The sequence below is a fragment of the Drosophila guanche genome, unplaced genomic scaffold, assembly GCF_900245975.1.
Source record: "Drosophila guanche unplaced genomic scaffold, DGUA_6, whole genome shotgun sequence".
NCBI classification, from domain to species: Eukaryota; Metazoa; Arthropoda; class Insecta; order Diptera; family Drosophilidae; genus Drosophila; species Drosophila guanche.
In genome coordinates this window covers 1365331-1390165 of record NW_022995756.1, presented here as the reverse complement: position 1 = coordinate 1390165, position 24835 = coordinate 1365331, and the positions used below count along the sequence as shown (strand labels likewise).

At 36.1% G+C, this 24835-nt stretch overlaps 1 protein-coding gene and 1 long non-coding RNA gene across 10 annotated transcripts in view; one reads left to right on the top strand and one right to left on the bottom strand.

The window, feature by feature from the left end:
* LOC117590199 (acetylcholine receptor subunit alpha-like) overlaps nt 1-24835 on the top strand; it is a 53904-nt gene that overhangs the window by 599 nt on the left and 28470 nt on the right. For 3 of the 9 annotated variants that reach the window (XR_004574268.1, XM_034282641.1, XM_034282643.1), the window contains exons 2-5: nt 2897-3220; nt 4943-4987; nt 5701-5810; nt 11593-11773. Coding sequence is in view for 6 of the 9 variants with exons in the window: in XM_034282641.1 (XP_034138532.1) it covers nt 3017-3220; nt 4943-4987; nt 5701-5810; nt 11593-11773 (540 nt within the window). In the remaining 3 variants the exon portion in view is untranslated. Of the gene's footprint in view, nt 1-2896; nt 3221-4942; nt 4988-5700; nt 5811-11592; nt 11774-17273; nt 17455-24835 lie in introns of those variants that run through there. The other 6 variants (XM_034282642.1, XM_034282645.1, XM_034282646.1 and 3 more) reach the window with 3 other exon arrangements.
* LOC117590200 lies at nt 659-23132 on the bottom strand. The gene is made up of 4 exons (XR_004574269.1): nt 23122-23132; nt 22874-22883; nt 11003-11066; nt 659-670 (listed from the first exon to the last, which is right to left on the bottom strand). It is a non-coding gene; the product is annotated as an uncharacterized LOC117590200 (long non-coding RNA).

The following is a 24835-nucleotide window of genomic DNA, read 5'->3' as shown; positions in this document are numbered from 1 at the left end:
ATATGTAAATATGTACATAAATATGCATGACTGCATTTACACATCGGTATTCACAAATTTAAGGACTCTAGTTTGCCCGAAAGTTTCTATGAAAATAGCTGTTACGTAACTACTGACTGCACACGGATCTTTAATAAATATTTTGAAATTTTTTAAGTGTTGATTTATGAAATTGATTTGTTGTTAGAAACTCTGCTTACAAACAACTTACCAAATTGCACCATATATATATATACTTTATTGGTATTTGTAAATTAATTGGCCTATTCCAAGCAGGAAAGGTCCCTGTATGCGCTGTTAACACTTAAACAGGGGTAAAAATAAATCCACACAAGAAGCGACGATAAGAATATAAATGTTTGCCACATGTTAATAAAACCCAGCAAACAATTTGGTAGTACTCTCGCGTATCTCCGAGAAGAGTCTTTTGGAAGTCGCTAGATGAATCTTTCACCGATTCCCGGTGATAGTTGAGCGATAACAAGATAATGAAAGTAGGACATGGTCCTAATTGCGTTAGTTTCGTAATTTATATATCTACATTTTTATGTATTAAGAAGCCCTCTTTTGGTAAACCTAAATAAATTTCAAATTAAAAAAAATGTTTTTGTATTTAGGAGACTTTTCTGGGCGACGTTTTGTGATGCTTTCAGGAGACTCTTCTACATATCTCAAACATATGAGTGACTCTTTGGCGACACTTTCGAAAGACTCCTCGGCGACTCTTCTGGAAGTGTCGCGGAATTGGCTCACTTTCGCCCAACAGAAGATCAGAAAAAGAGAAGAAAGCGATATCGCTGGCGATCAATTTAATCTCCTTGGCGAGTCGCCTGAGACTCTTCCGCGATAGAAATGGTTTCCTTAAGGAAAGCCTATCTGGTTTGAATTAAAGTACTGGGCTTTGCGCTATTCCACTTGTGGATATTATAGCTTTAAAAAAAGAGAGCGTAGTTTGTTGGTTTATACATATGAATGTTCGACGACAAGAATGAATTGTTGATTGATTGTCTGTTGGAACGATAGCTCCTTGAATCTAATTTATCGAATCATCAAGGGATCGAGCCTATGAGCTGTAAAAATCGATGAGATAGGAAGGCAGAAAAATAAAGAATATACCAATGCCACAGATTCTACACGCCTACAATAAGATAATGGGTGGTGTCGATTTTTTTGGCAATGCCTCAAAAAACTGTCGTGTTAGAGTGGGAAGCAAAAAGTAGCCGTTATGCTTAACTGATGGAATTTCGACTGTGTTTTGAACTGAACGGGCAGAGAATCGGAGAACTCCAAAAATATGCTGATGCCACAACTACCTTCCCATACAATTGTGTCAATATACTTGTTGCGACATGCAAGTCCGGCGATATCGAGGATTTCACATTCACCTAACAACAATTTAAAAGAGAAGGGACATGTCACAACTTTTATACCCGGCACTCAGTACTACATCTGCACCTTAGCGGTGTAGTCATCTACATCTACAACACTTGTCACACCCACACACTGCAGACTCGCGGCACAAAAAAAAACAAATATAAGCTGCGGGACGGGGTGGGTGGGTGGTGTGGGACGGACAGACAGACTTGGCTCAATCGACTCGGCTATTGATGCTGATCAAGAATATATATCCTATATGGGGTCGGAAACGTTTCCGTCTGTGTGTTACATACAACCGTTATTCGCACAAATACAATATACCCTATTTACTCTTCGAGTACCGGGTATAAAAAAGCACTCAATGATATAAGAGCAAACAGAACATATCATGGCATTCTAAAAACTGAAAAATCATTTCATTGTCGCGTTTTTTAGGAGCATGCTGTAAATGCTTCAAATACGATGTTTCTGTGACTCTTATAGACACTTTTATAGACACAGGTTTCACTCGGTAACAGGGGGTAGCAGGAGTCACGGGTACAAAACTACGAAACTGGTTACTCACTGTGTAGATACACGTTATATATATAAGTAACTTCTACAATATACGTATGTAACTCTTAAGAACATGTGTATATTAAACCGAAGGCCTCATCTATGTCTATAACTATTATTATTTCCTTTTCTATGTATTTATTGAGGTCATAGAAGACATCGAATCCATTTAGACATGGCAAATACGAAGAGTTAAAGGGTATATTGCATTTGTAGTCGGAGGAAAGTGCGTAACGCACTGTAACGTATATGTATGTACATACATATTGATCAGTATCAATAGCCGAGTGGATATAGCCTTCTCTGTCCGTCCATCCGCCCGTCTGTCTGTCCCTCTTGTTTGACGCATAGAGACTACAAGAGCGAGTGTAATCAAATTTTGTGTTAAGGCTCATGTGATGTCACATTGAATCAAAATTGCTTCTTAATTTCGGCGCAGCCATTTCAGCAGCTTTGCTTGGTCTTGCTCATTCTCTCTCGCACGCACACTTTACTCGGAGAAGCTACACGGGCGTGACGTACGGACGTATGGGTACGGACAAGGTTAACTACCCAGCCCTGGGGCGAGATCTAGGGGCAACGTCGGCCCCGCTGACACCAAGCCAACTTGTAACACCCCTATCGTCCAATCATCCAAGAATTTGACGCACATAAAAGCATACGGTTTCAGAAAAATAAAAGATAAAATAAATATGTTACTCACATGTTACCCGGATCTCACAGAATTTAGGGATATTTTATTTTTTGGGATCCAATTTGATCCATATGCATACATACAGAAGGAAAAATTGCCGACCAAATTTATTGCCATGTTCTTTGCACCTGACCAACCTAACTTTCCCTGGCAAAAGATATTTCAATGTACATAGATGACAGATGTAGCGAAAAAATTGAAACAAAATGTTCTTAAATCTGACTGACACGTTTTTAATTAATTCTAAGTTTACAATATTTTTTTTTACAGATATTACTTATGAGGAAGAACAGCCTATAGCTACCAAAAATATTTTAAAAACATACGTTCTAAGATTCAAATTGTAAGGAAATTTTAGAGCTTACAATCGAAATCATAAGAATATTTATTATGAAGCCTACATCAGGCGAAACGTTAAGAGCTTGGATTTTTTCGGCTCTAATGGTACATGGAGCTGTTGCAGGCAATCCAGATGCAAAACGGCTTTATGACGATCTCTTGAGCAACTACAACAAATTGGTCCGGCCTGTTGTTAACACCACAGATGTTCTTAAAGTGTGCATTAAATTAAAACTTTCACAGCTTATTGATGTGGTGAGTACAAAGTAGCGTACACATGAAGCTCTTGGTATATTTCGTTGCATTCTACTAAAACTTAAAACAGAAAGGCTCTCTTGAGCTTTATGCATTTAGGCCGGCTTCTTCATCTTTCATCTACATCAACAACAATTCTCACGCCAACACGCTTCTTTAGCTCGCCACCCTCCCCTAGAGCCACACACTGCAGAGTCAAGGCAGAGACGCGGCGGGGTGGGTTTAGCCATTGCAAATTAATTTCTTCATTGTGGCCATAACAATGATCCAATCGGATCCCAATTGGTGATCTGTTAGATATGGCCGACAAACAAGACGGACAGACAGACATGGCTCTATCGACTCGGCTATTGATGCTGATCAAGAATACATATACTTCATTTTCCTTCTGTGCGTTACATACAACCGTTATTCCCCAGAAATAGAATATACCCTATTTACTCTTAGAGTACCGGGTATAAAAAGCACACAGCCTCTTCGCATGTTAGCCTTACGGAATTTCTGACTGGAAGACTTATTGGTGAATCCAGACTGCTGCGGTATCACATTGATAAAAGTGTATATTAAAATTTCGCCCCGTCCCTTTTCGTCTCCAGAAAGGTGAAAATCTGATATGGAGATATGGAGAAAAATGTAGCCATAAACTATTTAAAATTCGATAAAAATCATAATCATACATATGTTAATGTATGTATATATGTATGTATGTTTATGAGTACCGGCTATACAAGTAGAGGCGCGACGTTATGCGGCCCCACAGCGCTTCGCCTAGTTTTGTATAATACTATACAAAATACAAGTGCAATATTAAAAGAGTTTTTCTTTACAAACAATATCAAGAAAATCTAATTAGGTGTCTGGGCGGCTGTACCTGAGTTCGATTCGGTAATATTCTTACGACTCTTTTTATACCCGGTACTCGAAGAGTAAATAGGGTATATTGTATTTGTGCGAATAACAGTTGTATGTAACGCACAGAAGGAAACGTTTCCGACCTCATAAAGTATATATATTCTTGAGCAGCATCAATAGCCGCGTCGATTGAGCCATGTCTGTCTATCCGTCCGTCTGTCCGAACATCTTGTTGAGAGCCTCCCAATCCCAATTGGATCATTATTATGGCCACAATGAAGAAATTAATTTTCAGTGGCTAAGCTCACCCCTTCCCGCAACTTTTATTTGTTTTTTGCACATTCTCTCATTCACACTCTACTTCGCACAGTGTGCGGCCTCTGCCTCTGCAGTGTGTGATTCTAGGGGAGGGGGCGAGCTAAAGGAGCGTGTTGGCGTGAGAAGTGATGTAGATGTAGATGTGGATGAAGATGTAGAAAAAAGATGTAAAATGCAAAATTTTAAATTTGAAATAAAACTGTTAAGGTACAGATGTTCTACTGACTACCGGATATAAAAGTTGTGACGCTTAAAAAAGCGCCTCACACGTCCCTTCTCGTTTTTTCCATCATCGTTACAATTTATCTTACACCGTACAATTTATTTACGGCGGCGAAGCTGGTCGAATTAACCAAGAGCTTTATGGCGCTCCCGCATCGCCCCAATCTACTTTACTCTACAATTTCAAACAATAACATAAATAAAAAAACTTTTGGCATAAAGCTACAACAAGCAAACGCACTTGAGCAAACAAATAAAAACACCGAATTTAATCATACATTTCTTAAATGTTTGTGTTGATTAACGAATTTTTTCATTTTTACTTTATAGAACTTAAAAAATCAAATTATGACCACCAATCTTTGGGTGGAGCAGGTAAGATAACTAATAAGCTGTCCTTTATTATACGCGATTATCGAAGAGTTACGCGGTATATTTGATTTGTGGTGCGTAACGCACAGAAGGAACCGTTTCAGACCCTATAAAATATACATATCTTGATTAACATCAATAGTCGACTCGATAAAGCCGTGTATGTCTGCTCATCAGTCTTGTTTGAAACCGTGTTCTCAGAGCCTATAAGAGATAGAGTCACCGAATTGTGCGTAAAGACTCATATGACATCACACAGAATCAAGTTTTTTTTTCCAAATCAAAGGTCTAAAATATGTCATACAGATATAAAAAATCCGAAAACGCAGCTTCATGGAAAAGGGCCATGTCTATTGTATCGCCGAATTGGAGACAGATGGGATTATTATTATTATGGCCAGAATGAAGACATTAATTTGGAGTTTCCACCCCCCAACACCTCCAGCAGCACGGACTATGCTTGTGTCTTCACTATTGCTCACAAACTGTGCCTCGCTGCTAAAAGGGCGTGTTGGTGTCAAAAGAGATTTAAGTGTACATAGGTGTAGCCAAAATATAGAATTCGAAAAAAAACACATGCTCAGGAATTTATGCCAACTGAGAACAGGGTATAAAAGTTAAGTACCCTCGCGAAAATTTAATTTATGCTCTGTCTTGTCTTATTTCATCGCTTATTACTTTCACTTTAACCTTTTTAAAACATTTTAAATTTATAGTCATGGTACGATTACAAACTTCGATGGGAGCCTAAAGAGTATGGAGGAGTGCATATGTTACATGTACCATCTGATCATATTTGGAGACCAGATATCGTTCTCTATAACAAGTAAGTAAGATAAATGAAAATAATCTTTAAACTAAATTACCTTTTACTTGAGTTTTATAAATTGGACAATAGAAGAAACGTTGTACGTCATAGAATAAAAGTTGAATAAAGACTTTAAATAGAATGTCGTCCAAGCTTCGTAAATTTATACTGCAATTAAAGAGAACAATTTTAGACGATTCGCTAAAATGGTATCCACAATGAAAATAGTGTAAATAAAAATATGATAAGCAAATGTGGCTCTATAAAATAAGGTTAATAAGATTTTTAAATATTGCTCAGAGCATAATGAAATGTTACAAAGGTTTGAATTCGGTCAACGATCTCTTCTTATGGGTCTTATTTCGCTAAGTTTTCTATCGCAACAATCACGTCATAAAACTGCTCTCAGTGGTGCTGAGGCTCCATATAACTGTAATATTTCATCAATTTCAGCGTAGGTAATTTGTATTTAATGTACGATTGCCCGCCTTTAATACATTGACTTTCAAATCGAGTTGACCTTGTTAGAAAATTGAGATTCACCGATTTTTGAATATTCAGTACGAATTGTTTAAAATGGTACAAGTCGTTTTCCAGTTTGTTCCCTTCGTTTATTCCCTTCACAATCTCTATTTAATAGCAGTTATTCGGGAAGCTCACTATTTCACTTTCACAAAAAATATACTTGTTGAAACTATATACTATACTATTTGAATTATCTTCTGCAAAATTAAACATAATAATTGTGTATAATAACAATTAAAATATAACATTTAAAAAAAAAAAATTCGAAATTGTAAAAAGCGTAAAAAAAATACCGGTTCTCAAGGAGCTTAGGTATTTATTAGATTTGTGGTCGAAGTATGTAAAGCACAGAAGGAACCGACCCAACCCTAATAAATATTTACATTCTTGATCAGCATCAATAGCCGAGGCGATATGGCCCTGTCTGTCTGTCCGTCCGTCCGTACGTCCAGCCATGTTGTTTGTTGCAAAACTAGACTATAAGAGCTACAGCAACCAAGTTTAGTGTCCGGACTGCACTGATATCACAACCTTCAAGTGTGCATTTCAAAGTTTGGGCTCCCCTTAGCCTTCACAAAGGACGAAAATCTGTGGCATCCAGATATTCAAAGAGATGGGAAAACAAAAACACAGTATCTGCTTCTCAAGCAGATTGGATCATTTTTATAATCAGAATAAACAAAATAAAAAAATAAAGACAGAGCAACATCGAAAGGTACTACTGTACCTCTGCTATACCGACATTTTAGAAAACCAACATTCTTGAAATGTTTCGATCAATATGGCAATGTTGGCAGATCTACACAGGCCCAGCGGAGTACAGTGCTCTGTAGTTTCTCAAACCATCATGGGATACTGGTAGATTGACACATACTCCTCGAGACTGTCAATCCATCATACTGCCTTATCCAGAAGTTGTCAACAATTCCGTTTTTATTCTAAGCGAAATAAGAGCTCAGTTACAATTAGCGAAACCCATTTTTATAGCACTATATATTGATCATCCTAGAGCACCAACAAAACGAAAAGTATATATTCTGTGGAAAAAAGTTGAACGCAAAAGTAAGTGAAAACCAGAGCTCGTGCCTGATTGTTATACAATATACATTACAAATTGCTAACTTATATAGTTGTAAAATAAGATATATCGGAAAACTTGTGATTTTTACCACAAAGTCTGAGATATTCAAATTCGTCTCAATATATCGTCTTATACACAGCCATAAACATATCTCAAATTCGTCCACTGCAAAGAAACTGAACACCGATAAAAATTAGATGTTCTACAGAGTACATTTTCTTACAAATAACTGTTTCTAAAAGGAACACACTTATAAAACTAGCAGGACTTTCGAAATTTTCGCTTTTTCAGTCATTCTATTGATTATAGCAACTTATTGTCAAAAGGGGTTAAATACCTTTAAAACTACTATAAATTCCGATCCACCAACAAAAAGTTCACGCCCATTTGAACATGGTATCATGCAACATGTGTTATACCGAAGTATAATTCATGATTTTCTTTTACTTTTTCAAAGGCAGTGGCTAGCCGATTAGATTAGCACGCTTAGATATCAATAGTCGAAATCTTTGACTCGGCGATGCCACAGGCTAGATTGGAAAGCCAAAAATTTTTGGGAGATGAGAAGACACAAAAGACAGCTAACTAAGCAGTATTACCGTAGGGCATATCCCCCTGATCCCACTCGGCCGCTAGCATAATACTCGTATATTGAAAATTTTCGCAGAAAAACTTATTTCAGATCTGAGTACTAGATTTGAAGCCTAATAACTTCGACCAAAAAAAATGGCCTGTCAACTGGTCGAACAACAATTTAGCAAAACGCGTATCGCAGACGCAAATAAATAAATTTTTTTATTTAGTTACTTTTGTCCATTTCCATATCCATTCCATAGCTTTGGGAAGAGGGACTTCACCTAGAGAAATTCGTTTTATTTAATTTAACAAATATGCAAAGAAAAGACACTTGACGAAGCAGTGTAACCGCAGGGTGTATCCAGCTGTTTCCGATCGGCCGCAAGGACATATCGCAATTTTTAACAAAAAAAAAACTTTTTCAGAGCGATCTAAAAGGGTGTAAGGGTGTGCGAAGATAGAGATTTATACATATATTTAAAATGTACAATTCCTCAAAAAATAATGCATGCACATATGTATTTACAGCTATTTTCTACGCAGATTGCGCTTTTTTCGATTATGTCTCACAGCGTTCCTTCTCTTCTTATACCCGGTACTCGAAGAGTAAATTGGGTATATTGTATTTGTGTGGATGTATGTAACGCACAGAAGGAAACGGTTCTGACTCCATAAAGTATATGGATCTATGGGTATATATTAGTCGATATAGCCATATCTGTCGGTCCGTCTGTCCGTCCGTTGAGCGCCTGGAGCTAAAGCCACCAAATTTTTCATCCAGATGGCTGTACGCTCACACTGTTACAAGTGGGGGGAGCTAAAAGCGCGTCTTGACATGAAAAATTATGTATATGTACAAAAAAAAAATTTCAAATCTATAATTTGAAAAACCAATAAGGTACAGATGTACTAGTGAGTACCGGGTATAAAAGTTGTGACGCGTAAGAAGCCTCTCACACGTCCCTTCTCGTTTTATTTGGCAGTTGTTACAGAAAAGGAAACGTGTGCAGCCAATGCACTATGCAGACCACGTTTTCTAGCCCAACCCCATTTTTTAAAAGTACCTAAATTAGAATAATTCTAGCAGCTTTATATGTACATATGTTTATGTATATTCAAAATGTTATCTTAAAAGTTTGAAGTGCTTACGGCTGTTAATACGAATACAGCGAATACGAAATATATTTCTACCAATTTTGCAATGTTTTTTTCAATATTCAACTCAGTGAATAAGAAAATTGCTAAAGACTATGCAAATTTCCATTGTATTTAAGCGGTTATACCTGGCACTAGTTTTGAGAGCGAAACTCTGAGAAAAAAGAAACATATTTTTTTATTCGTTTTTCCATTGATTTAAATTATTGAAACTTGAAACAATTTCCATAAAAGTTTGCAGTCTGTCAAAATTCGTATACAATTGTATAAAGCATATTGAAGTTAAGACACTTTTGAATAATTACAGTGCTATTATGCCCAACATTTCTAGAACTCAAAGAACAATAATCTGCTAGCAGTTAAACAGAAAGGAAATTTAAAATTACTTCATCAGCGAGCACCTAAATTGTCGTATGTCTTGTGGCATATGTCTAAAGCTATGAAGCTATGGGCAATCGAACCAACTGAACGGATATTCAGGATGGAGCGTTTGATACCCATTACAGTTTTATTTTATAACGAAAGCTCCTGAAAAATATTGTTCTGAGGGATGTGTCCCATTATCTTCTAGTTGTTCATTTTTTGAAGATGGCGTTTTTTATATAATACAAATTTTCACTATTCACTATGTTTCATCGTCAAAAATGTAAATGAAAAAAATTTGTTTTTTCCAAGTTGTTAATTTTTGCCACAAAAAGTGGTCAAATTATCCATAGTACGATGGCCAGTATAGACTATATTTAATTTTGGAGCAAGCCTACAAGCAAGCGGGATCGATGATCTAAGTACATGATGGGCTCACCTGGTTACGTTCCAATTGTAGAACAATTGCATTTTCAAAATTCGGCACCGTCTTCTTTCTTTGCTAAATAAAAATAAATCTCTCTGAAGGTTAATTACTCATGCCGCGCGTTAGTAATCTTTAAATTCGTTACCACATATATTTGTACAATGAGGCCAAAAACAAACATCTTAACAAATTTCATGTTCCAAGTTCTTACTCCCACATACTCCCGCGTATTGGTTGACAATGAAACAAGAAGGGACGTGTGAGACGCTTCTTACGCGTCACAACTTTTATACCAGGCACTCAGTACTACATCTGCACCTTTGTGGTGTTTTGTCAAATTTTAAATTTGTTCTTCAACTACATCTACAACACTTCTCACACCAACACGCTCCTTTAGCTCGCCGCCCTTCCCTAGACTTACACACTGCAGACTCGCGGCAGAGGCAGAGGCAGCGCCCGCACACAAACAAGGCAAATATAAGCTGCGGGACGGGGTGGGTTAAAAGTCGGAAGAGGTAGAGGGACGGAAGAGGCCCAGTGAAGCAGAAGCAGAGTGTGAACGAGAGAATGTGAAAAGAACAACAAAAGCTGCGGGACAGGGTGGGTTTAGCCACTGCAAATTAATTTCTTCATTCTGGCTATAATAATGATCCAATCGGATGCCAATTTGTCGATCTGATAGATATGGCCATTCCTTACGGAATGGCTTTTTTAGGTTTCTTTTATCTTCAAAATTGTAGATTTGGGAGGTTTTCGCGGGGGCGGAAGGGGGCGTGGCTTATTTTTGAAATACACTTGTAACAGTGTGAGCATACAGAAGTCTGGATGAAAAATTTCGTGGCTCTAGCTTTTATAGTATCTGAGACCCAGGCGCTCAACAAGACGGACGGGCAGCCGTACGTACAGACGGACAGACAGACATGTCTCAATCGACTCGGCTATTGATGCTGATCAAGAATATATATCCTTTATGGGGACGAAAGCGATTCCTTCTGTGTGTTACATACATTCACTTTGTGCACAAATACAATAATCCCCATTTTTCTCTTCGAGTACCGGGTGTAAAAGAAACCACGAAGGTACAGATGTACTACTGAGTACCGGGTATAAAAGTTGTGGCGCGTAAGCAGCGTCTCACTCGCCCTTCCTCTTTTTTTTGTTGGTAGATGCATTCATTCGGCGTCGTTTAAGGTATTGCTCATCATTTTCCAGACCGTAAGCTAACACCACAAATTGTTTGTTTACTGTTTATAGATGCACTTATCAGCTTTTTAGAGTGGCACAGTTCATTACAACCAGATGTAAGCTACTTGAGATATATGAAAAATAGAAGCGCTACCTCTAAAAAACTGTTAAAAAAGGATAGTTTTTAAAAAGTTGGTTTGGTTCCTTGAGAAAAAAAACTTGGCGGGTACTGTAATTGTCATCTTTATTAAAATTACAGAATTATCGCACAAAAACGCATACAAACAGATTTGTGTATGCATACAAGATATACATACATAAGACATAAACAAGTACGATGAGTTAAATTTTAAAATTAACATTTACAGAAATGATGATAGCTTGATTTAAAGAACTAGATTATCTAAAAACACTCGATTAACATAATATACCTTACATACAAAAAAGTAATCATATTTGATTCGGATATTGAAATAAATATAATGTAGTGCTGATGGTAACTTCGAAGTGACTCTTGCAACAAAAGCCACAATTTACTCTGAAGGATTAGTCGAATGGAAGCCGCCAGCTATATACAAGTCATCCTGTGAGATAGATGTAGAATATTTCCCATTTGATGAACAGACATGTGTTCTAAAGTTTGGCAGTTGGACTTATGACGGGTTTAAGGTAGGTCTGTCAAAATCTGCCTTTAATTTATAGAATCATTATTTTTTTGGTTTAATGCATATTTATTTGTTTTATATTATTTCAAAATCAAATATTTGAGAGGAAGCAGCATTTTGACTTACCTTCCAAATACATTATATTCCGAAATTGCATTTACGTAAAATTTTCATTTGAATTCTAACCTATTCTACTATTTTTGTATATTAAGTACTTGAAAATATCTAAGACGTACACAGGTTGACTTGCTGACAAAAAAAAAAAAATAATATATATGTATAGAAATATTTAATGCACTGAAGACAGATCGTAAAATCATTCACTCTTATTTGAGTTTCTAGTTACCATTGTTTTCGTAATTGCTACATATTTTTTCTCATTTTACAATGGTAATTACATAATATTGTACATAAAATAAATAAACATATTTTACCTTTTTAAACTGATTATTATTTTACTTTTTATGTGTATAATTATATATAAGATATTTACACTTAATTTAATAAATTAAATGCCCATCTGTTTTAACTTGATTTTGAACACATAAGCAGAATTTAAGGTATATTCTTCATAATTCATAATTTCACATATAAAATAACTTTTCTATGCACCTGAATGCACTCGTGCATACAGTTATTCTCTTTGTTTTTTAATTAAGTAATGTATCGTCACATTAAAGGCCGGCTATTGGTACTTATAAATTCCCATGTATAATATTTCCAGTTAAATATGTGTATTTTTTAGGTATAACTTACATAAGAAATAGATTTAAATTGTTATTTGTTAGTAATTGAAAATTTGTACCTGGATAAACATGCTTAAAAATGATTAAAGCAGAATTTTCGGATTATAATTACAGGAAGACTTGGGTAAAGATTAGGGTTCTAGTACATACATTTATGGAATTCAATTTTTGAATTCGTTCAAAGTTAAACATCCTTTTTGAAAACTTATTCGGCATTCGGTGCTTATGACAGTACAATTTCGTATTAATCCGCATTGATCTCTTAGGCTAGACAATTTAAATATTACAAAGCCAAGATTTCTTTATTTTACAAAACTCTAATCCATTTTTTAACATTGAACCATTCATTGACAGTAACTTCCAATCACTCAATTTCAGAACTTAAGACAAAGATAAGATAAGACAAATCTCTACACGTAAATATAATAATAATATATAATAATATATAATAAAGTTGTGTTCGTTTTTTTTAAATCTATGAGCCGTTTGAGATCAAAATTCAATAACACTATTGAGTCAGGCTAAGGCCTGGTTTTAATCTACTTTCAATGTCAATTCAAGTGAACGCTTTGAGTAGATAGTGGTGTATAAGAAAGTATAATGTAGGATTTTCCAGGGCTTTCGACTCCCTTAACATTTTTATTTTCGGTCGAGAGGATAATTATGGAACCAACAGAAAGTCGTGCACGTCGATGCCGAAGAACAGTCGACAGATTTTAGAAAATAGACCCGCCACCTTCCGCCCCCACAAAGGGCGTAAATCTGCTGTATTCACACTTTGAAAATAAGTGAAATCTAAAAACGGCATTACGTATGGAATGACCATCTATCAGTTCACCGAATTGAGATTAGATGGATTGGATCACTCCCACTCCGACCTGCAGCTTTTTTTATGTTTTGCACATTCTCTCATTCCGTACTCTGCTTCGTGCAGTGTGCTGCTCTAGGGGAGGGCGGCTAGATGAAACGTGATGTATGTACATATACATCACATCTCACGCCAACACGCTCTTTTAGCAAGACATATGTAGAAAAAATGTGAAATATAAAATTCGTAAAAAACCTTTAAGGTACAGAAGTTCTCCTGAGTACCGGGTATATAAGTCTCACGCGTCCCTACTCGTTTAATTTGGAATTTAATTAATAAGTTTCTGAAATGTTGAGGAAGCAGCCACAAACCGCATATTTCATAATGCGGATAATTGTGATGTGATTGTATACAAAGTTGGAAATAATTAAAATCTTAAATACTTAAGTAGTGTGTGAAATTGAAAATACGTACGAGGGAGAAACACACTAAGCGTAGTGAGAGACGGAAAAATGGGAGATTTCGGGTCGGCGGGAAGGGAGACGGATCAACAGATGTTAAGGGAAATAACAGAATATAGCCTGTTCCCGTCTTGTCAACAAAATATTGTAAACTCACAAATTTTGCAAAATACAAATAAAATGAAAAGGATCTTCTCCCCATGCAACCACCATGCGAGACGGTGAAACTAGGATTGACCGCTGGTATAAATTAAAAATACTACAATTACAACTTTTTCTTCTGATTTAAATATATCCATATATATAATTTACATTTATGTGTTGTTGATATTCGGATGTCTGTTTTTTGTGAGAAAGGTATAAAAAGCAATAATGAAGAATGGTACTAATTTTAGAATTTTGATAGTCTCGGTAAATGGTGGCAGTTCTAAACACAACATAATCTAAATTAATTCATTTTTCTTCAGGATTTATTATACGTTTTATACGTTCCCATTAGGGTTCAGGACTTTATTACACTCCATTATCTGAATCTGGTTTTGTAAAGCAGACGCACAATTAGCAAAATTGATATATTTGTATGTATTTACATATATATATTTGTATATGTACATATGCACGTATGTTAATTCATATTTATATTTTTTTTCCTTACACAATTAACAAACCTTGGCCAAAATTCCTTGCCCTTTTCAACGATCCTCCAGTATCCTCCTGTATCGTGAGAAAATCAAGTTTTACATGAGCAACTTGATGGTCAGTAGATATATGTACATATGTTCTCACGGTGTGCGTTGGCATGGCATGCCACTAGCAGGCTGATTTCATTGGCCTCGCGTTCTCGATAAGGGTGCGTATGCTCGCGTGAGGAGGAGAGTCTGGCTGCTCGTGTCCCATGTAGGTTGTGCATAGCCACAGCGAGCTCGCCTGGCCTTCGAGGCTCATTGATGTATGGTCTTTGTTAATATAATGTCATAGCAGTTTCTTGTTTTACCTGTGTTTTCAGGTACGAAAGGTAATGACTCCTCAGCCCGGAGAACCTGTTTCCCTAAAGGAGTGTCAGGAACATTCCTGAGACTCGCCTCCGCCATTGCTAAATCATCATCGCTCTCGGGGGTCTCTGTCTCCTCGCCGACATAAATGCATCGCATTCATAGTTGTTGAGGATTTATTGCTGCTTACTTGGGGCCTTGTCTGCGCCCTTTTCGGATTGCCTATCTAGAACACCGGGAGGATTGAGCTGGCCAATCGCCTCCCTGGACCGACTCCCTGAACTCATGTTCTTCGTTCGAGAGGATGTAAGACACATGCCTACTGTCTTGGCAGTCCCGCTTCTTACTTTGCTTCGCCAGCCGCGATGACGCTCTGCTTGGCAGACACCTCGCCTGGCCCGATTGGCTTATCGTCCCCGAGGACGGCGGGCCTACTGAGACTCCTACCTCGTCTTCTAGAAAGAGTATCGGGATGCTTTGCGGTTTTATTTCCCATATTTAAATCTAACATGTTTGATCCCAGGGTTGGCGGGAAGGGGTTGGTCACCCGAGGCGTAGCCCGCTAGCCCCGGCAAGCTTAATTTAAAATGGAGGTATGGCAGATTTCCAAAGTCCGCATACTAGCAACCAGGCACACCCTCAGTTTCACAGTTTCACCTTGGATTGGAGTAATTTCACAATAGTTTTCATCTCTCCGCCCGGCTCCCATTTGCCAGCATCCACGGAAGAGACTTGACCGTACCAGGACCAGTTACCAGCCGTCCTCACTGGGAGCGTATAGGCGCATTTCCACCGGTGTACAGTTAGGCCAGATGGCGATCCTTTCGTGATGCCGCTGTTTCCTAGAGCAAGTAGTGCCGCACTGGGTCAGGGTTATAGCCCTAGCCTGAACCACCCTTGCAAAAAGCCGAGTGTATATTTTTGGAGAGCAAACCCGCCACCCGCTTATCCCCCTGTATCACTCGATAAATGACGTCTGAGCCCATAGAGTATTCATAAATATTCTTGATAAGAATCAATAGTCGAGTCGATAAGGCTATGTTTGTCTGCCGGTTTTACGCCCAGTTTTCAGAGATCATAAGAGCTAGAGTAACCAAATTTTCAGAGAAGACTGATCATTATTCCTCATTATATTTTGTTCGTGTATTTCGCTACTTTCGTCCATGTTATTGTTCTTCAAAACATATCTTTATGGCGGTCGTCGTCGGGCGCCCGGGCAGCATCGCCATCGGCTACTCTTCTCGAGCCCATAAAATAATGGGGGGCCCAGGATGTGCTTGGGAAGAGCGACAGAGAGCTTCAGAGAGGTGTATTTTACTATTAACAAATAAAAATGAGCACTGTTACCGTAGAGAATGAACAACTTGTCCCATATGGCATAATTTTTTCATAGGCATCATTTGTTTTGTAATCTACGTACTAGGCTTAGCCGTGTCTCCCAGATATAAGTTTATTCAATGTCTACATCCCCGACACTCGTGTACCACTACTGTACCAAGAAATAACTAAAAAATATCGGGTGAATGAATAATAATAAAAAAGAATTGACAATTTTGCATGCAGAACTATGTGTCAATGACGTTGGCGTTTATTAAAAAAGGTTTCTAATTTTTCGATTACGCTTAAGGTATCCTATATATATATAGACTGCTAAGACCAGATCAATGCCGAAAGCAAATCCATATACCCATCTATACATGCAATTTCGTTAAGATAGCTTCCTTCTGTGCGTTACAAGTTTCGGACCAATTTTATAATAGCCTCGTTAATTAATAGTGTCATTTTTCTGTTCTTTATGAGTATAAATCTAAAATATATTATAATGGGATAACGAAACATTCTGGGATTATTTAGTACTCTGATAGTTCACTTGCAATTTTTTGAATGATCGGAAGAACATTTCGATTAGGGCAACGATAAAATTGGGAAACGTAAAGCGATATGAACAATATACACATGAATACTTTCTGTGAGAAAACAATTCTACACATGTATATGTGTTCTATAATGTTGTTCTGCAATGTCCTACTCCAAGAAATGGGCCATGCGACACCAAGCCAAAACCTATGTCCTTTTTGCAAAAAAAAAAGGGAAACTTTAGTGAATTGTTGACACTACAAATAAAAACTAAAGAATTTTAAAATAAAAAAATATTTTATTTTTTTGTATGTGTGTATTCCTTTAAAGATATGTCTGGATGTAATATTTAACTACATAAATTATACATACATATGTATATACAGATACAGATATGTATATGTAAAGCTATATAAATTTGTATCCATATATTTGAATACATACATACATGTTTCAGTAAGAACTGCGATCAAAATGCAATCATCCCTGCGATGATTTAATTAAAAAAATACATATTTAAGTACATATGTATAAATTGATATGAAATATAATGGTTAATTTGTATATTAGTTCGCAAATCACATTATTGGCGTATTTTTACATGGTAACAGGAGTTGTGCTAAAAATATATATTTTTCAGTGCTGATGGTCATTATGAAGTCACACTTATGACAAAAGCAATAGTCTATAGTAATGGACTTGTGATTTGGCAACCACCTGCCGTCTATAAATCGTCTTGTTCAATCGATGTTGAATATTTTCCATATGACGTACAAACGTGCATCTTAAAATTAGGAAGTTGGACCTATGATGGTTTTAAGGTGCTAATCTAACTTTCTTTAATTTTAGACCCTTAAAAAGTTTAGTTTGTGTGTTGTTCCTAAAGCTAACAAATAAATCTGATTGACTTCGTTTTTGTTAACTAAACCACTTAGTTAAAAATTGAGTATATAAAAAAAAAACATATTTGTTTGGCGTTTATTTGAACTTGCTTGAACTACACACATAAATATTCATACTTACACACTGAAATTCATGCGTATCTATATGCATGCATACATATGTACCATGAACATGTGCACTTACATGATTATTCTTGTTAAACAAGTTAAGAATTGCATTTTGCATGCTTACTTTCATGGCATGTTAACTTGTTTATTTATTTCAAATAATTTTCAGCGCTTTGAGCACTATGAATGTCCCTTCTAAATTATTTAGTTTGGTAGAACAAGAATAAAAATAAAAATAAATAAGAATTACCTACTTGTAAATGGCCCTGCATGAACTTACCTTTTGTTTCACATGGATATATGTATGTAAACCAGCTGGTGAAGTTTTTAATTTGGTAATTCAAAAGTACAATTACCTACTTGTAAATGGCCCTGCATGAACTTTTCTTAAGTTTTACATGGATTTAACTTAGCTGGTGAAGTTTTAATTCAAAAGTACTTTTTTCATTAACATTTGGAAACTTTTCATATTTTAGACTAACTGAATAAGCAATTATATTTTGAATAACGCGCATGATCTTAAATATACTCTTTTATCAATATTATTTGCATTATATCCAGTACTCGAATGCTATTTTTGGTCGAAGCAATATGCGTAACGCACGGAAGGAAACGTTTTACATATATTTTTTATCAGCAAAAATAGCCATTTCTGTCTTCCCGTCCGTCTTTAAAAGCGCATAGATCTTATAGACTAGCAAAGCTCAAAAAACTAAATTTTGCATCCAGACTGACGTGATAGCACACTGTTACAAGTGTATTTTATAATATTCCCCCACAAAGTCGAAACTCTGTGGAATCCACAAGATACGTATCTAAAGATACGAGAATATCTACCAAATTGAAGAATCTGTATGCGATCGTATTATTATTGTAGCCAGAATTACGAAATCAATTTTTGGTGGCTATCCCCCACCCCATCCAGCAACTCGATGGAGAATGAGCTTAAAGGGTGTGTTGATGTGCGCGAAGTGATGTAGATGTGGATGACATAGATTAGTAGCAAAAAAAATGTATAATGTAAAATTCGATTAAAATCATAAGGTTACATACATACATACATACATACATATGTGTACACTAACTGACTGAATACAGCGTATAAAAGTAGTGACATTCCTTCTTGTTTTTAATAAAAAATTTTTTTCGAAAAAATGTATATTGTATTGTTTTGTATTATGGCTTTTTACGAATAGTACTCAAGCAAAAAAAACGTCACCCTAGAAATGCCGGTTGTACTTTGCAAGGCAAAGGACAAACAGAAATAGTCTATATTCCGACTTCAATTATCGAGAGTAGATCAAGAAAACGTTCGTTTTAAATATAAAGTTAAAATTAACTTGTTGTGTTGCCATTATTAGATCTTATTGATTTGTCATTTAAAAAGCTTTAACTTGAGCATGTTAATTTTAAAGTAGAAGTGTTCTACATAATGCACAAGATCTAATTGAGACCCAAGCTACAATAATCCAGATCTTTGAAATTTATTTAAAATGTACAAAAATTGTAATGTTACAGTTCCATCCGAAAACATTATACGTCTTAGCAACAGAAAGTGTGATTTTTTTATACCAAACTTGTTCAATTTATATGCAGTTTGTGTTGAATGCCTTAAAAATACTGTACTTTTTCGATTTATTTCCTTTCTATTTATATTTTTTTACTTGCTTTGCTAATAACGATCTTATGCCTGTACTTCGTAAATGATTAGGAAATCTCGCACGTTCTTACAGTGCTTACTATGTGTGTGCATGTGTTTAATATTAAATTGTGTTTGTGAAATATTATATATTTCTGAACCCTTAGCTAATAAGCCCTTGCATCGAGCATCCTGCCCTAGCCAATGTTTAAATTGCTTTGTTTAAGTGTCGTAACAAGTTTAGCCAAATTAAAAATGGTTTAAAATTCCGTTTTGGAATAGTTCATCAGTGAATAAGAAATATTATAGTTGTGTTAGCAGCACTGTTTACTTAAAAGGATTCCTCAACTCTTTCTTGAAAAAAATCAAGTGAGTGAAATCCATATGCAATGGTAATTAAAATCGAAATTGCAAGTCGACGACGGTGACGACGGTCAACTCCAGCGACCACGGCTGGAAAGCCGTTTAAAAGCTGATCTCTTTCTCAATACAAATTCTGGGGAGACGCCCAAACAAAGTATAGCGAGAAGGGATTAAAGACTTATCATATTTTTTTTTCACCAGGAATAAACATTAGATCACATTGTAACTTTAATAAAGATAGTTATTACAGTTTTCAGTTTTACAAAATAATTGCTGTTTAAAACATGTATTTTTGTACTCCTTCGGAAAATTAATTCAGCGTTGAACGATTTATACTAGTATTTTTAACTATTTATGTATACATTTATATGTATATGTAAATACATGTATTTAATATATGATCTTGAGTAACCGAAATTTTGGAAAAATGATTCAGTATCAGACGAATAATCATATAAGTAACACTAGTCAACAAGATCTACCATTGTATTTTCGCTACATGAATTTGTCTAATAGTTTTGTAACTTTACATTTCTTAACTAACTATATAATTTTCTGTGGCAAGGACTAGAAACTCGTAGTTTTTTTTACGGAAAAACAATAGAAAGGTGCTATTTTATAAAGTAACATAAACTTTTTTCCATACAAAAAAAAAATGCCATTAACAATTTTTAAATGGTTTGATTCGGAAAATGATCGCCGATGGAGCCTCGTATAAATTTATTTTATTGCTTCTATGGAAAACACGTCAAGCCATTGTGTCCGTCCGTATGCATATAATATGAGCTCAGTTTATCACCATAATTGTTTAATATTTTTGAGGAGTATTATAATCTTAGTCAGATATACATTAGTAACGAACATAACGAAATATATATGGACATTTTTTCGATCTGAATTAATGGCCGGCTATGGGTATTTAGTATTTAGCAACAATTAGACCATATGAACAGTACTGGCCGATCATTGTACCAATCATTCGAAAAACCTTTTCGGTACTTGAATAGTTGAAGGGTAGATTTTTAGGGGGAAGAAACGTTTCGAACTCCGTAATATATTCCGATCAGCATAAATAACCGAGTCGATATAGCTACACATCACCGTCTTGTTTGACATCTAGTTTTTAGAGTCTATAAGAGCTATAACTTCATATGTAGTGGCTACCCAGCCCCTCCGAGCTCTGTGCAGTGCGCTGCCCTCTAGACGAGTAGAGCGTTCTAAAAGGACGGGCTGGTGTGAGAAGTGATGTAGATGTAGATGACATATGTAGGGAAAACCTTAAAATACCGATACCCGGTACTCGAGGAGTAAATAGGGTATATTGTATTTGTGCGAATAACGGTTGTATGTAACGCACAGAAGGAAACGTTTCCGACCCCATAAGGTATATATATTCTTGATCAGCATCAATATCCGAGTCGATAGAGCCATGTCTGTCTGTGCGTCCGTCTTGTTGAGCGCCTGGATCTCAGAGACTATAAAAGCTAGAGCCACCAAACTTTGCACCCAGACTTCTATATGCTCACACTGTTAGAAGTGTATTTCAAAAATGAGCCACGCCCCCTTCCGCCCCCGCAAAAGGGCGAAAACCCCAAATTTTGAAGATACAAGAAAACTAAAAACGCCATTCCGTAGGGAATGACCATATCTATCAGATCACCACATTGGGTCCGATTGGATTAATATTAAGGCCACAATGAAGAAATTACTTTTCAGTGGCTAAACCCACCCCGTCCCGCAGCTTATTTTTGTTTTTTGCACATTCTTTCATTCACACTCTGCTTGGCGCAGACATGTCTCTGCCTCTGCCGCGTCTCTGCCCTGACTCTGCAGTGCATGGGTCTAGAGGAGGGTGGCGAGCTAAAGGAGCGTGTTGGCGTGAGTAGTGTTGTTGATGTAGATGACAGATGAAGAAAAAATTTAAAAATTGACAAATTTGACTGAGTGCCAGGTATAAAAGTTGTGACGCGTAAGCGTCTCACGGGACGTGTTCTCGTTTTTTTATACCCGGAACTCGAATATTATAGGCCTATATAAGTATTTTGGTCGAAGTGGATGTGTGTAACGCACGTAAGGAAACAATTCCGACCCTATAAGATACATGTATATATTCTTTATCATCATTAATAGCCGAGTCGATATAGGCTCGATATAGACGTTTGTCTGTCCTTCTGCCAATCGTGTTCAGCGCCAAGATTTCACAGCCTAGAAAATATAGAGCAATCAAATTTTGCATCCAGACCTCTGTGATGTCATACGCACGACCCCTTCTGCCCCCAAAAAAGAAACAAAATGTGAGGCATTCACAATTTTGAAGATACGAGAAATCCCATTATCATAGAGAATGACCATGCCCACCAGATTAACAAATCTGGATCAGATCGAATCATCATTATTACATGTATTTTAAACAACAAAATTGTTTTCTCTGAACAGCCACCTGCAAATTAAGCTTTAATATTTTGTATATACAAATGATTGATTTCCATGCTTACTACAAATTGGCAAAAAATATACATATATAATTAATATACAAATATAAATTGGGTAAAGCATTTTCACCTTTGGTATTCTGAGAGAGTGATGGGAAGTGGAAATTATATAAATCACTTTAATGTCACTTTTTCAAAAGGTAATAGAATAGCTTAACTGACTATACATTCAAAAAAATAGCATATATACATTGTGGAAAAAAACTGAATGTCAAAACTAATACACAAAATCGTTTAAGCCAATGAAATCATCAATCGAAGTTTCCCCATTTTTTTTAAATTTCTCTAGACTTAAACATATTTTCATTTAATTTACTCAAGTCCTGCGAAAACTGGCTATTTAATCGCTATCAGACCAAGCACAAGATGCGTTACACGAAACGATCAATTATAGATGGTTTGAATTTGGCAACGCAGAGTGTGCGATTTTGTTTAAATAGCGGACACAAATTGATTAAATTTTTAGTTCCAAAGTATAATGATGTTTGGCTAAGCAGCAGTCCAGGGCTGGCATATCATTGGTTCTGCCCAAAGCTCCTCATCTTTACATCCCATTTTAACGACTTTCTCCATCCGACTAATGCTGTGAGAGACGCTTACTTATAAATCTATCAAATTCGCAAGTAAAACTACTAAACCGAATTTAAACTTTTATTGCAAAATCGTGTCGGGAAGTGTATCGTTTCATTGGATGGCATCAAAACCTACAAGCCACATAATTTGCATTAAAACAAACTCGTTTAAAACTCTTTTTATCGCTTACACTTTTGCAAAGTCGGTTCCTCCGACTGTTTTGTAACTCTCGCGTAATAATCACCCCACTCGTCTTGCAGACAAACTGTTTTACTTTAAAAACCTCTAAAAAAAACAAATTAAAAGAAACAAGTAGGAACGTTGTGAGTCGGCTTGGAGCGCGTCCTAAGTTTTATACCCGGTACTCAGTCAGTATATATGTTTGTATGTACATATGAACTTATGCTTTACTTATGCAATACTCACTTTTCGCTCCGCTAGATCCACTGCACAAATCAGAGTGAGCGAGAGACTGAGAATGAGAGGGAGTATGGGACAGACACTGCAAATGAATTTCTTCATTCTGGCTATAATCATGATTCAATCTAATCTGCTGGCTCTAATTACACTACCCAACACAATTTTCCCCCATGTAACCAAACTTTTTCTGAAGTTTATGACGCTTATAAATTGTCTGATTTTTTTCTTTCTATGGCAGAACTTTTTCTTAGCTTTTTTTTAGAGGTAGCTCTTCTTTTTTTGTAGATAACTTAAGTATCCTAAATCTGGTTGTAATTAACTTAGCCATTATATGAAGCTGATGAGTGCATCTATAGGCAAACACTTCGTGATTTTAGCTTACCGTCTGGAAAATATTATGATTTCAAACGCAAAAATTATCATTTTTGTGAGGTTTTTTTTTTTAACGAAATTTTGACTTTAAAAACTCAGGAAATGTCGAAAAATATGATATCCTAAAATATATAAAATTTCTTCGTTGAGGGTATTGAAGACATCATCCAAATCTATTGAGAGTCGGTATTTCAAAGCCTAATATTTCCCAGACGTTAAATTAAAACCACTACGTGTTTAGGTCAAATTTGTACCTGCACCAAATAGATTTTCAGAATGGCAGTGTTCTTTACAACCAAAACTAAGATACTTAAGTTATCTACAAAAAATCTACCTCTTTGTTTATCTATCCGTAAAAAAAAACAGTCTTTAAAATTTAAAAAAAAGTGCTGGCATAGAAAAAAAACTACACCTCATTGAAAAATTGTAAGACCCCAAAACTATCAGAAATAGTCAATTTGGTTCCTTGAGAAAAATAAATCGAAGAGTAGATAGAGATATTGTATTTGTGGAAGCCGCCAGAGCCGCCATATCTCTGCTGCAGAAAGAGGAGAACGAACTAAGAGGGCGTGTTGATTTTAGAAGTGATGTAAATTAGAGATTAAGCTAAATATGTTGAAACCAAAACTCGAAATAAGGTCACATACATACATATGCATATACAGAAAGAGTACCGGGTATAAACGTAAAGGCGCGACTTTAGGAGCGCCCCGCAACTTTACTTCTCATTGGTCTTAAGGTATCAACAAATATTCAAGGTTGAAAAAAATGTTTCCAATAAAAATAAGCCCCTAATCTATAGTATGTTTGCTTCGAAACCGAAGCTGTAATTTTTAATATTTTTCTTAGTAATCCGTCCAACAATAGGTTTCTTACCTGTATTAAAATTCTAGACAATTCCCTATTATTTAAGTTAAAAATCTAGCCAAGTAATTGTATTTAACAATAAATTGGGATATAAATATCTAGCACTCGAAGAGTAAAAGAAGTATATTAGATTTGTGGTCGAAAAATGTAACACACAGAAGGAAACGTTTCCGACTCTTTAAAGTAAATATATTCTTGATCAGTATCAGTAGCCGAGTCGATACAGCTTTGACTGTTTGTCTGTCCGTCCTGGTGGGCGCCTAGTTCTCAGAGACTATAAGAACTAGACCCCCCCCCCCCTCCAGCAATGTTGCTGGCGGCTCAATTCCTGCACTCTCTGCCTCGTAGAGAGGAGAGCGAGCTAAAACATTTAAAAAATGTATATCTTAAAATGTAGATATATAAGATATATAGATATATAAGATCAGATAAGATACATGCATGGACCATGTATGCAGTACATATC